Source organism: Cladophialophora bantiana, assembly GCF_000835475.1.
Source record: "Cladophialophora bantiana CBS 173.52 unplaced genomic scaffold supercont1.9, whole genome shotgun sequence".
NCBI classification, from domain to species: Eukaryota; Fungi; Ascomycota; class Eurotiomycetes; order Chaetothyriales; family Herpotrichiellaceae; genus Cladophialophora; species Cladophialophora bantiana.
In genome coordinates, this window is record NW_015971583.1 from 637291 (window position 1) to 650993 (window position 13703).

Here is a 13703-nt window from a genome sequence, read left to right on the forward strand (position 1 = left end):
CCGGCCAGGAAAAGTTGCGAACACCGGTTCATGCGCAGACATCCTCATGTCTGTGAAAAAGTGTACCTTGACCATGATGGCTCTTGACCGAGCGAGACGATAGCATAGCGATCTCCATCTTTGCCAAGTGAGATTTACTCTGAAGGTGATGGATTGGATATGATATGGACCTGATATTGTCAGCATGGAGTCCAGATTAGTGACCAAAGGTAGGCAGGGGATGGAGGGAGCGAAATACTTCGAAGAGATGGCGAATCGGTTGCAAGGCCAGGAGATTGCGAAGAACGCGTAGAGCGAAATGTGGCAGGAGAAGCAAAGTCAGAAAGAATTGATGGAAGATGTGAGAAGTGAGAGGAGGAATTCGCGGATTAATAGAAGGAACTTAGCTATATATGAAGTCAGAGACAAGGAGGGGCTGGCGAGGGGCAAGTGGACCTCCCTCAAACCGTTATCGGATCACATCCAGCCAATTGGCATACGAACCTTAACATAACAGTAACACGTGATTGATACTCGACTTCGCCCGAGGATGCTGCCAATATAAGTGGAGGATGAAAACAAACGAAGCGAAACAGAGAACATGGGTTGAAAATGGATCTTGAGTCCAAGTCGTTGAATCATTGACCACTTTTTCTATCCTATTCTTTCCCATCCATCTTTCTCTTCACAGCCACAACAACTTGGTTCTACTCAGGCGGATGTCATTCACAAGTCCACCCCATTCTATCAGTTAGCCCCTCGACGGAGCATACTTCCTCTTCGCAGCCGGCAACCGTTCCACAATCCTGGGCACCATGTACTCTTTGTCCCATGTATAGGTGACGCTGGGATGCTGCATACACAGTTTCGCCCATGTCGCGAAGCGTGGCCATTTGCTCGTTGCGGGGTCGTTGTCCAGAATTTGTGTCGCGAGGCGAGCCGGAAAGATGATGTCGTTGGAGAAGTCGATCAGGCGGACGATGAAAGGGGCTGACATGACCTACCATGGAAAGCGCATGTCAGAGGAATGACAACTCTATGCGAGATTGGGGCTTAGAAGCGAGTATAAGTATACACACCTCGACAATTGTCAGTTTATCACTTCCTCCAAAATACGGACCCCGGCCATTCACAGCCACGTCGGAAAGCAATATCTCAATCTCCGTCTCCAGAAGTCGCCAAATCTCTTCCACGATTTTATCCTGTGGCTTTCCCGTGTCTGCACCCACGAGTTTAAACATGAGTGGGTTGATCTTGGTGAAGTAGGTGTCGATGAAGAATGACATTCTGTAGCGCAGATGGGCTGCCTCGACTCTTGCTGTGAGGGCAGATTGGGTTGGAAAGCCTAAACCAAGACCGGGAATTGTGGGTAGAAGATGGGACGGATAGAGATCTGTAAAGAAGGACACAATTTGGGCAGATTCGGTGAGTGTGAGAGTGTTGGCGGAAGAGTCGGAAGAAGAAGGCGGAGGCGTGTACTGGAGGACAGGGACAAGACCGCGCTGGTGAAAAGTTCAGTTAGCCCCGTCTAAAAACATTACTAACCGCTGATATAGAAATATGAAGATGGAAAAGAAACAGCCGCAGTTCATCACACTTGTTTTAAGGGGAGGCGGGCATGGCAGAAAGGGGAACAGGCAGAAGACCTCAGCATATTCCGGGACCAAGAGAAGTAGCATCCACTGTAAAGATCAATTGCATGCCGAATAGTAAGACCAATCGTGTTGATGGCGCCACAGGGTTGGTGGGATAGCTGAGCCCATCAAAGACGGAAAGCGACAGCCACATCAAGACAAGGTACAACTCATAGTGATATTCCCGTGCACAGAACGCATAAGCCAATGTGTAACCTCAATGCATCAAGCCCCGATTGCAACGGGGTCCAGTATCCCCAGTATAAAGCGGATGTAGGAGGGCACTTACCGGATTCAGCTTCAGGAACCACTCCGGCCTCGGTTCATCCATGTTGATCAGGACCTCCTCGTACTCTAGCCCGAGCTCTCGCAGGACAATATGGACACGGTGGGACCAGCCGCATCCATGGTTCGTGAAGAACTTGATCTTGGCCTGCTCTTGCTGTTCTGCACCTCTATTGGCGGCACCGGCCGGAGCAGGAGCGAGGGATGTAGATCCTGAAGACATGGTTTCTTTGCTGGCATGCAACAATAAGGAATAGAAATAAGAACTGAGATGACCAGATGGATACCTAGGTCAACGAACTGGACAGTAGCTTGATGCGGACAGCGCTAGGTAGGTATCGAGAATGCTAGATTAGGAACCCACGAAGAAGAGAGAGAGAGAGATGAAAAGGAGGGGAGGGAAAAGCCGGTATTTGTAGACCGCAGGACCCAGGTAAGATTGAGCTGTACAGCTGTTTTCCCTGCAGCGTTTTAGGCTGCAGGAACGGACGAAACTTCGACCGAAATGCTGCATGCGCTATTTAACTTTTTGGAATAGGTTTCAAGTCTCTCACAGTGACGCTGCGTTCGGTGATTTTAATACACGTCTGGTGGTTCAAACTCCATCGCGGAGCATGGTGGGAAGGGAGTGTCGATTGTTGGCGACGAGGCTGCGAGTCCCTGAAAGTTGTCAGTCTGATGGCCGAAGATCTCAGCACGGCTTTTGCCAACCTTCGCTTATCCTCGAGCCTCGTGGGTTGGGCTGGAGCAAGACCGGAGGCAGCCGAAGTCGGATATTTGTTTCCCCGGACAGCTACTACATCCAGGGGTAGTTCAGCTTCATTTCGTTGGCAGCATCATTATCTTCGGTTGTCGAATATGCAGGAGCACTTATCACGGTTCTTGATCATCCCAGTGAGCGTCCAGTAGATCTTGGTCATGATTATGTACATACATCTCGTGATGGTTGTGTCGTTCAATTTTGACCCTCTTCTGTAACGGAGGTCTTCCCCATCCACGCCTAGAGAACGAATTACCCGTTTACAACATGGCAAGTCCACCGCCCCTCTAGCCAGCCATTTCGCTACACTATATGATATCATGTGTACCTGCAGATTCTCCCAACTTGCACTAGATCAACATCAACATCCGAGCGACAATACCACTTCGGTAGAGCGAGCCAGTCGATGCTGGGCGTCACCGCCATTTCCAGATCGCAAATGTCGGGAACTTTGTTGCTGAAGTCGACATTCCAACCAAGGTGAATTTCGGGGTTAGACACGCTAAGAGGCACGCGTTCGTGATGCAGCCGTAAGTGATCAGCCGAATAGTCGTGTTGGGGACGAACGAGGCCAGAAAATGTCCCGACAGGACGATAGCTGCGCATTTCCATGTCGCAGAACCTGCCAGGGATAGAATCGTGTCGGATGGTGATGGCTTGGTGGAAGCCAGGGAAAGAGGCGGGCTCTGCACCTTTGGAGTGGTCGATTCAAGGTCTGTGGTCTCCCTTGTATCTTCGTTTGATGGCCGAGATTCCACTGAAGGGGAGGTGGTTGGATTTGGCCGAGCCTTCTCCTCTAGCAATGGCCGCTTGCAATCCTCAATCTCCCTCTTGAACGCCTGCATCTGGTTCTGCAGTTGCCTTATCTCCTCCATGGCATGATTGAACCGTTTCTGCCATAGCAAATCCGGATTCTGCAAATATGCTGGTGGTGGTGTGACTGGACTTCTTGAAAGATCAAGTCCGCCAACCCGCTTGCGAGCGACGATGGAAGAGTTAGGAGCGCTGATGTTGCTTCTTGGCGGTTGAACGGTCGGGTAGTTCACTTTGGCAAAGGTGTAGTCTGACATCATTGGAGAGCCCCAGGATGCGGTGGAAGAAGAGACGCCTGAGAAACCCTCGTCTTCAAATCGCCAGGGGATGTTCTCGAATGTGGTTTTAAGGGACGAGATGAGAAGCTCATCCTTCATGATGGCCGGTCCAGTGTCCAAACGGAGTCTTGTTGACGCAGTGTTGTAGTGTGGCTGGCAAAGAGCAGTTGGAGTCCCGTTTGATGCTTCCTGAAGCCGTCCCAGCGCCTCTTTTATCAGTGGCAGGACATGAGATAAACCCCAATCACCAATAGCCTGGGTCCAGACCAGAAACTTGCTGAAATGTACGTCCTTGCTGAGATCAAACTGACACAGCGGGGCCATGCAGTAAGCTTGCCCTTGTTCGAGATCAATCCAATGCAAATTCAGCAGCGCAAAGCTATTGTCGATGGTGCATGAAAAAGAGACTGGCAACTCGTTAGGAGCCGTCATTGACCCGTCGTTCGGATCCTTTCGCGCCCGCGTGTATAGCATCTGTAGGGCACGTGTGCAGTAAGCGCCTGCGATGGCACATTGGTTGTTCGCCGATTCTACGCGCTGCTTCTTGTTCCCATAGGCGCGCTCGAAGGTCAGAAAGGGACAATACAGCGAAGCTCCAGGGGCAATGTATCCCGTTTCGAAATGCACGATTGTCCCTGTTGCTTGGAGCCACTGAGGCATTATGGCCAACTCTTTGTTTGTGAAGGCTGCAGCGGAAAATCCGCATCCCAGACCAGGACGAGGAACCGATAGTTCGTAGAAGGGCGCTGGATGATTAATCGTTCGTTCTGGAAGGGCTTCGCGACTGCCAAAGAATGGGACCATGCATCGCGAATGAGATTCGTTCGCCAACGGTGGCAGCAGATTCGGTGGAAATATCGGGGAAGGTCCAAATCCTCGACCCGTTGTAACCTGGTTCCAAAAACAGTTCTTTTGGATGTCGAAGTGAGATGTGTCTTGGCTTGCAGCTTCCACGATCTGCAGGAAAGCCGTCGGTATGCGGTCTTTCGGTGGACTGTCGAGGATGTGAATTTTGTGCGGTGCTAGGACTTCTTGTCGGAAAGTACACCATGGCAAGTGACTTCCGTCGTAGGAGGCAGGTGGCAGGCCACCAGAGGAGGGCGATGAGTTCGATGAGCCGCTTGTAGAAGACATTTTGCAGCAGAGGATCGGTATTCGAGTCCAGGCTTTGCGAAATCCAGAGCTCGCTAATCCCACAACCGGAAAGAGAGACGATGAGAGCTATCGACTTTACTGCATTGAAGAAGTGTAGTAGCAGTGGATGAATGGATTGCACATTGGGAAAAGGCGACAAACGGCGCAGACGAAAGAATAGAGAGGAAGTAGTCAGAAAAAACAGTCGTGGAGTCGACCAGGAACTTCATAAAGCAAGTACGTGAGGCGATAAAGCCATAACCCAGAAATGCAATAGAAAGCACTGTCTTGCATGAATGGACGTCCTTACATACCTACCTACCGTTAAATTGTCGCTAGCATTGACCGAAAAAGCCAGGCTGAGGAAAATCAGGTGCTCCCATTGGTTTCAACCTCTGGCTATGCTCGGCACTCCTGAAGAGATGGAAGTATTGGTAAAGCCACGGCTCAAGGCGGCTCTGGCAGCAATAACACTCGACAGTTTGATTGCAGGTGGCAGTTCATCACAAATAGCCCTGCAGCTAACTCGAAAAACTGGGGAGCCGCATTGTTTCAGATTTACGGAAAAGACATAAACGTGGGGAATAAGACCTCGCTTGCGCTCCGTTCCTTGCGGATGGAAAGACAATCTGGAGTAAGACTGTTGACGGCGATGGGCTGAGCGCTTCGAAGGTCGAGATGAAAACATTGTGGAATATATGGGGCAGTTGGAGGAAGGATTATTGGCTGTTCGAGGGTGGGCCCGCTGAAAATGGTCTAGCGGGTTATCCCCAGCGGCAAGACAGCCAATAGGCGAAGACAAGGCGGCGCCCTCCTTCGAACGCTCCTCACAGCGTATCTTGACTTCTTTCCAGCCCCTTGCCCTTCACACCGCCTTCTCAGCCTGAAGATTTCCATAATCCACACCTCGCAGGCCTTCCAAACAATCCCCTCACTACGACGTATACTCAGGTGATTATACGGAGCACCATGTCACAGGGGACGAGCTCTCTATTTGTGCGGGCGACATCCAGAGCCAATTTGTTTGCATGAAGGCAGGGACGGGATCTCTGCATTTCGCGACCACGTTATCTGAGTCAAATAAAGACATGAAGCTAATTTTTCATTTTCAAGGGATTATCATTATGGTCATTCGTTGTGATGTGGTGGCTCTTTTGGCATTTGCTTATTTTTGGATGCCAGATTACCTGTACAATCCTCCTCGAAATCTATCATTGCGCCCGTATCCATTTCGGGCTGAGCTCTACCAGTACACTTTTAATCGTCTCAAGCTTCCTCCTTGCAGGGCTCTGATTGCCAGGGGAACTTGTTACTGCATCCATTGACCCGTGTGGGAAGCTGTCTGACAAATATTCTCTTGCTGGTTCAAGCTGAACGAGTGCATCGAGGGTTTCCAGCAGAGTGAAGATCTGCTGGAGGCGACAATTCTCCGCCCACACAAAGATGCTGCCTAGCCGTGACAGCAGGTATTCCACGTCCCACTCATTGCAAAGATCATAAGTTCGGATTGGAGCCACCGTATGGGAAAATCCGCCTTCATAGCTGTGGAGATTCAGTGTCGCCATTTTGCTGCCTCCACCAGAGTTGTTATGGATCGAGAGGGAAAACGACTGCACGGATCTTCTTGGTGGCCAAAAGAAGTTTCGTCCCTGGCCTTGGATTGCGGTCTCATCTGCCGCTTCCGCGAGGAGTGCGAGCGCGTTATTGCAAGTCGACCCCGATCCCGCCGCTGCATTCTGTGCAGCCATTAACGAGTCCCGTTGTATTTCGACGTTAAAAAATGGCCAGAGTAATGAGTTGCTTCCGACTGTAGGTTGAGAGATCTTTGCTAGATTGCAGGGTCCACCCTGGGCATCCGAGATGATACCGTCCTGCAACTCGAGGTCATGCGACGTAAAGTTTTTGGAGCTGAAACCAACAGTGATGTTGGGCTTAGGGATGGGAAGTGGCATAGTCCATTGACTGTCTGAGACGCGTCCAACGGGGCTTCCCTTAGGCATAGCGTCAGGGTGGAAGGTCGCGTCAGTCTTGACTTGTAGTTTCTTCGATGACTTCAACGCGGTTTGAATGAGTGGGAGAAACGATTCTGCAAATTGCTTGTCGCTTATTCGGGACCTCTTCTGCATCTTCTGAACGAATTTCCGGGCGTCTGGATGGGACCGGTGGATGTCGTTAAAGGGCATGCCCATGCTAAATGCATGCCTGCTCCAGCGTTCATCGGAGAGTTGACTCTCTTCGACGTTGATGCGGTTCGGGACTAATGTGTGTTGTCGATAGTACGAGGAGGCAAAGGGGCTGACATGCTCAGGGCCTGCGATTTCTTTGATCGGCGAGTATGGACTGGTGACTGAAGATGGAGTGCTCGCCTGACTGGCCATTGTGGTCGTTTTGCCGAACTTGGAAGTGCGAACCTTTTGTTCAGTCTCGAGTGCTGATAACTGTTTCGTGTTGATTTTGTTGGTCCACAAATCATGGAGGCCGAAGCCCCCTCTATATATCTCTCCCGGGAGCCGTGTCTTGAGTGCTTCCATACCTCATGGAGGGATTGGACAAGAAGTTGTTAGTTCTGCCTCTGCAATAAGGCGCGTCTAGTGATTCTATTCATGGCCTCCTCAATATGTGCATTGACGCAATGATTGGTTCGTTGTGGTGGCTGCAAGCAATGAGATCCACATCTCTCGAGTAACGCCTTGTGCTTGCTATTTTTCATAGCCGTCGGCCCATCGGCCCATCTGGGCGCTTAAAATGAGATGCGATCTATTCCCAACGGTCGCTTCAATGTGGTGAGGGCAGTCCACGGCAGGCCAATCAGATGAACGCGCTTGATCCCAAATTATGGACCGCCTTAAGCTAAGAAGCGCCACACGGTCAAGAATAGTACTAGGTAGTACTTTTGGCGGTACAAGGGCAGCTAGGCAGATTGGGTACCTGACCAAGGTGGCCGTGCCTGGAGGGTACAATGAAGTAGCGGGTATGGCGGTCTCAATATCCTCAGCGCTTGTACGACGTGACCACCCGTGACAGAGGTCGCAGAACAGGTTGCCGAATTCGAGTGTCCACGGGCAGACTACACAGCGGCACGCTGTTGTTGGCTCAACGTGTGTAATACGCAGAGCAAAGGCCTTGAGGGCGGAAAGGGGCAACTCCACTTGTCTCCTGATCATTCTGTCCATGCGACAAGGAGATAATTCCAAACATTGCGACACCGGAACTGCTCAACTTCTAATCAGGGAACTAACGCACTGACTTGAGCAAGAATTCTGCTGCCCGTGTATTCTCGGCGTGGGACGTGCTCTCCGCCACAGTCTCCCAGACCTCATGCCCTTTCATAATACCTTCAAGCTCGGCCTTGACAACGGCCCAAGAATCGGCGCCTACAAGTAGGGCAAGTCTTAAAGGTGGAGTGATGTAATTCTTTTTGGATGCAAGCTCGTGGAGGACTTGAGCACGGACTGATGCATCACTCCACTGCACGGCGTTTTCTGCGCTGGTCAGGTATGCCCTGACCGCATTATATCCACAAGCTGGGTCCTCATAAGCGGGGTGCCGTGGAGGTAATACCATGTTCTGCGGAAAGTGGGTTGCAACAGCGCCGAGTTCTATTATGGTGGACTTGATGTTCCAGTCTGGGTGCATCTCTTTCGCAAGAGCATCTGTGAATCCTTCGAGGGCGAATTTGCTGGCATGGTAGAAAGCCGAACCAGCGGAACAAACCCCCCCCCAGGGGGGTTGGTTTCTCTCAGAATCGGCAGAGCCGCTTTGGTGACGTTGACGGCGCCCCAGAAGTTGGTCTCGAGCTGTGCCCGTGCATCGGCATCGGGTAGAACTTCAGTATCACCGGTCACACCAAACCCTGCATTATTGACCACAACATCTATGGAGCCAAACTTATCAACTGCAACCTGGACGATTCCGGCGACTTGGTCTTTCGAAGTTACATCGAGACGAAGTTTCAGGACTCTCGGGTCGTCAGGTAGGTATGAGAGTGTTTCGGGCTTCCGAGCCGTAGCTACAACGATAGACCCCGCGTCGTAGGTGTACTGTGCAAGAGCTTTGCCCAGTCCAGAAGAGCAACCGGTGACTATCACATTTAGCTCTCTCATTCTCTCTCTCTCAAAAAGGCATGCATACTCAACCAGACGTCCTCCTTTGCCATAGCTGTTATGCCTCCTGTGAACAATGTACAGGAACAACTCGAAACACAATAGTGTTAGGTTCTGACGTTCTTCTCACAGATAGCCACGTGTATATCTATTTTAGATCGCTGCGAACACGTTCTCGAACGCCCTCGTCTTTTAGGGTGGCAAAGGCCTGGTTGAGAGCCAATAAGAGATGCAGACCGATAAGACCAAGCTGCAACAAAGGGAGACACGCCAGTCATCGTCGAGGAATGGGTGTTGTGACGTGGCAGGTGAAGGAGAAGATGTTGAAGCTCGACATCGATCGGGCCTCTCCTCATTAAAGCCGTTCACGGCAAGTGCGCATGGGTGAGGAAGACATGCAAGATCGACCTCCAAGTTCTAGAAGAAACCTGGCTTGGCTGATCTCAATCTTCGTCAGAGTCATAATCGCCTAAACCCAGAGTAGGTGGCTTTGCAGGACCTGGTACTGGTGCTGGTGGTGATTTTGGTGTTGCAATAGGCTCGGTCCTGCGCACCAATCCGGGGATTAGTGGTTTCTTGATCTTTTTAATTCTCTCGAATGATGGATGCGGCTGCGAATGCTGGACGTGAGCAAGATGGCTGTTTGCGGGTGTCTGTTCTTGTTCCAGAAGCCTCGCTTTTTCAGCGTTGGCAGCCTGGAATGCTTTGCGGGCAGCTTCAGCGTCCTCTCGTTCTTGCCGCTCTCTCTGCTCTCTCTGGAGATCTCTCACTTGATTGAGAGCCTCCTCCTCCTTGCCACCTTTCTCGCCGCGCTCTATGCGTGCATTGCGCTGCATAATCTCGTCAAGGGCGTCTGCGACTTGCATCTCTCGTTTACTTTCTTCCATCTTCTGCTCCAGCTCCTCCATGGCGTTGCGTTCTGCATTTTCCTCCTCCTCGGCTTCCTCTCTCTCCAGTCTATCCAGGCGCTCCTCGTCAGTCTCTTTCAGCTCTGGATTTTGGGGGTCTCGCCATGACTCAAAGTTTCGTTTCGCGCCTCGTTCACAGGTGTAATCCATGTTCTTAGGGTCGGTCTTGAAGGTTATCTCGGAGGAACATCTAGTGCAGCGGATGTAGAAACGGTAGATAGAAATCGTCAAGTACTTCTCGTCGGTCGTTTCCTTCCGGGCGTTGAACTTGCGGCCCTTGTAGATATATTCGCCACAGGATGTGCATTTCATGCTGAAGGGAGCCATGAGGCGGACAGGGATGGTCTTGGGACCTGTCGGCCGGAGGTGTTTGGGGGTCCGAGCGATCTTGGAGGGATCGAACTCCGGAGGGTAGTACTTGGTGAGCACCTTTCGTTCAGACATGTCGACGACTTGCCAGATGGGAAGAGGGGTGCCTTGGCTGCCTTGACGGTGGAGGTGAAAGTGGGTGGAAGAACGAAATAAATCAGACGCCGCAGGCCAAACAATACTTTAAGTACCAGCCAAACCAGCAGCCAATCGGAGGTCGAGTTTTTCCGCGCCTCGCTCCCTCCCCACGTACGAGTATTGTATACTCTCTCTTTTTTGTAACAACCGCGCAGTCACGCCCACGGACGCAGTGAGAACAAGGCGAGATGGGTTTTTGGAAAGAGTGTTTCCAAGCGATTGCCCTTGCTCCGTAACCGTTCTCTTCCTCTTATTCTTACCTCTTCACCAACATTCCTACTGATGCATTTCCACACGTCCTTTCACGGTCACTATTCACCACAACAATGGACAAATACCTCCGAGTGTGGCGGCAAGACGCTCTCAACAAGGGCCAGCACGATGCTGCCATCTATATTGGAGACAAAGTCCTTGCTCTGACGAGTATGTGAGTTCACTCATCCAGCCCGTTGCCAGAGCTGATCGATTCAGACAATGACGCCGACGCCTTCTGGCTGGCTCAAGTCCATTTTGGCCACAACAACTTTACCCGTGCCCTGGCTCTACTGCTCCGCAAGGACCTGATCAACCGAAGTCTCTCGTGTCGATACCTTGCTGCCCATTGCTACGTCAAGCAAGGCAGATACGACCAAGCCCTCGCAATTCTCGGCGAGGAAAATCCTACCCACTTGATCACCGCTTCCCACAATGCCAGAAGAAAGCTGGCACATATCAATGGCCATTCCCAGAGGAATATCACACAAAGAGGAGGCAAAGCCCAGCGAGACAGGATCGAGTTCAGCGAAGAAAGAGAACGAGACAGAGAGTCAGAAAAGGAACTCAAATTCCAAGCGGGCATGTGCTATCTACGCGGCTTGTGTTTTGCGAAGCGCAATGCCTTTGACCGGGCACGCGACTGCTACAAGGATGCCGTTCGAATAGACGTGCAGTGCTTCGAGGCTTTTGATCAGCTTATGAAGAACTCCTTGATGTCTCCTTCCGAGGAGTTGGCCTTTCTCGAAGAACTCGATTTCGACTCGATACGCATCGAAGACCAGTCTCTGGCTCAGGAAGCCGCTCACTTCACCAAGCTCTTGTACACCACTCGTTTGTCCAAATATTCGGCCCCCGAAACCCTAGCAAACGCCGCTGAAACCCTCTCAACCCACTACAATCTGGCCTCCAATCCAGACTTGCTTTTGACTCAAGCAGAGACCCTCTACACTCAGTGTCGTTTTCACGATGCCCTTGCAATCACCACGAGCATCCTCAACTCGCAAAACAGCCCTGATGGCTCAGCCGACGCCTCATCAAGCAACACTAACGCCTCGCTCGGTCACAGTCCGCGCCTCTATCCCCTACATCTCGCCGTTCTCTACGAGACCGGATCCCACAACACCCTCTTCCATCTCTCTCACACTCTAGCAGCTCACGCCCCTCACGAATCATACACTTATCTGGCTATTGGCACGTACTATCTATCAACCTGCCGCATCCCTGAAGCCCGCCGGTTCTTTTCAAAAGCATCGCTCATGGATCCACACTCGGCTGCGGCGTGGATCGGATTTGCTCATACGTTTGCCGCCGAGGGCGAACATGATCAGGCCATTGCTGCATACTCGACAGCCGCAAGATTATTCCAGGGGAGCCACCTGCCCCAGCTGTTTCTAGGCATGCAGCACTTGGCTCTAAACAACATGCGGCTTGCTTGGGAGTACTGCCTCGCAGCATTCCAAATGAGTAGCGGCACACCCAACTCAGGCTCGGAGGATGATTTGGCAAACATGATATTCAATAACACTGCTAGTCTAGGTGGAGACCCTCTGGTACTCAACGAAATTGGCGTGATATTGTATCACCAGTCCAATCTGCCGGCGGCTGCAAAGCTATTCCACAAGTCTCTCCAACTCGCTTCAGAATTGGGTTGCAACATGACCGCATGGATCGCAACAAGAGCAAATCTAGCACATTCACTCAGACGAATGGGAAGATTTGAGGAGGCACTTGCCGAATTTGACGAATGCTTGAGAATAGCTACAGGGGGAGCAGCTCCTGCGTCAGCTTACGAGCCAGGACGCGGAATGACAGCCTTTGCCCATCTCAGTCTCGCCGGCACCGGCACAAGTCTCAGTTCTAGCGGAGCAGTTAGCGGCTATGACGAGCGTAATCTTATTGGAAGTATCCACACCAGTCGCGGTTTGGTCCTTCTCAGCATCGTGGGGCGCACAAAGGAGGCGGTAATGGCTCTTCATGAGGCTGTACGAGTCCTTGGTGGCGATGCCGGCGGTGGTGGTGTCGCAGGAACGTTGCTGAGTCGCGCGTTGCAGTTCTGGTCCCTAGAAGGGAGTCCGGCTCTCAACGGCCTCGAAGGCACATTACAGCAAGGATCACCTGAACCTACATCAAAAGTCGGCACAAGGTCGAAGCGTAGAGGAAACGAGGCTGCAGCATCAACCACAACAACGGGACGAATGAGTAACGAAGGGAAAATCGAGCAACGAATGGACGGGCATGCGGATGAGATTTTGAATGCTGCTTTGGGTTCTGTACGATAAAAAGGTGTTGATCGAGAAGACGTTGAGTTGTGCTTCTCTGGGTTTCGTTGCGTTACCACCTGAGCTCTAAGCTTCAGCCCCCCTATCGAGTACCAACTGTACTGCCGTGGTACAATGAAATGCAGAGTCTAATTCAGCAGCTGGCGGTAGAGGATTGATTTCTGGACTCAAAGGACCGGGATCAATGAAAAAAGAATATTACTACTATCGAGCCCTTGGATACCCGACCGAGGATTGTTTGATTTTGCTCTGCTACCTACAACCAAGAAACATGCACGCTGGTGGGCTACGCGGCATGACAAACCAAACAGGAAAAAGAAGCAAGCCACCCTTGCGCATTCATCCCCCTTTCCCGTTTCCCATTCCCTCCGTACCCCTTTTCTTTCGCTGAAGGCTCGTTCGTGGACGCATCAAGCAAGCACCAGCCATATGTCAGATCAGATTCGAGAGAGGCACACACGAAGCAGAATAGCCACCATACTCATGTTTCCCTTCCTTCTCGCCAGGTCGCATGCATATTCTCTCGCCAAACCTGCCCCGTTCTAGTCGGGAGCAGTATCATATTCCAATTGTGTGAAAATGATGATGAGATGAGGTACTGGACTGTCCTGTGCCGTAGGGGCCTTCCCCTCGCCCAAAAACGCCGCCGCCGAGTAAATTGAACCGCCGTCGCCCAACCCAATCGTCAATTCCCGTAGGCCATTTTCACTTGGTCCTTAATATTTCCCTATCGAGCCTCGAAGAAACGCCATGCTGTGAGCTGTTCAG

At 51.5% G+C, this 13703-nt stretch overlaps 6 protein-coding genes across 6 annotated transcripts; 1 reads left to right on the plus strand and 5 right to left on the minus strand.

The window, feature by feature from the left end:
• Window positions 1–730: 730 nt before the first annotated feature.
• On the minus strand, window positions 731–2121 carry Z519_06525 (uncharacterized protein; the record flags this gene model as incomplete). Its single annotated transcript, XM_016764265.1, has 4 exons — window positions 731–979; window positions 1059–1291; window positions 1331–1481; window positions 1903–2121. The coding sequence occupies 4 exons, from the start codon at window positions 2119–2121 to the stop codon at window positions 731–733; spliced, it is 852 nt and encodes a 283-aa protein (XP_016619347.1).
• A 953-nt stretch (window positions 2122–3074) lies between these two features.
• Z519_06526 (uncharacterized protein) lies at window positions 3075–4883 on the minus strand (the record flags this gene model as incomplete). The annotated part of the gene is made up of 1 exon (XM_016764266.1): window positions 3075–4883. The coding sequence occupies one exon, from the start codon at window positions 4881–4883 to the stop codon at window positions 3075–3077; it is 1809 nt and encodes a 602-aa protein (XP_016619348.1).
• Window positions 4884–6094: 1211 nt separating this feature from the next.
• Z519_06527 (uncharacterized protein) lies at window positions 6095–7261 on the minus strand (the record flags this gene model as incomplete). The annotated part of the gene is made up of 1 exon (XM_016764267.1): window positions 6095–7261. One exon carries the CDS (start codon window positions 7259–7261, stop codon window positions 6095–6097), a length of 1167 nt encoding a protein of 388 aa, XP_016619349.1.
• Window positions 7262–8117: 856 nt separating this feature from the next.
• On the minus strand, window positions 8118–8986 carry Z519_06528 (uncharacterized protein; the record flags this gene model as incomplete). Its single annotated transcript, XM_016764268.1, has 2 exons — window positions 8118–8562; window positions 8598–8986. The coding sequence occupies 2 exons, from the start codon at window positions 8984–8986 to the stop codon at window positions 8118–8120; spliced, it is 834 nt and encodes a 277-aa protein (XP_016619350.1).
• A 443-nt stretch (window positions 8987–9429) lies between these two features.
• On the minus strand, window positions 9430–10338 carry Z519_06529 (uncharacterized protein; the record flags this gene model as incomplete). Its single annotated transcript, XM_016764269.1, has 1 exon — window positions 9430–10338. The coding sequence occupies one exon, from the start codon at window positions 10336–10338 to the stop codon at window positions 9430–9432; it is 909 nt and encodes a 302-aa protein (XP_016619351.1).
• Window positions 10339–10727: 389 nt separating this feature from the next.
• Window positions 10728–12935, plus strand: Z519_06530 (uncharacterized protein; the record flags this gene model as incomplete). Its single annotated transcript, XM_016764270.1, has 2 exons — window positions 10728–10824; window positions 10873–12935. The coding sequence occupies 2 exons, from the start codon at window positions 10728–10730 to the stop codon at window positions 12933–12935; spliced, it is 2160 nt and encodes a 719-aa protein (XP_016619352.1).
• Window positions 12936–13703: the final 768 nt, after the last annotated feature.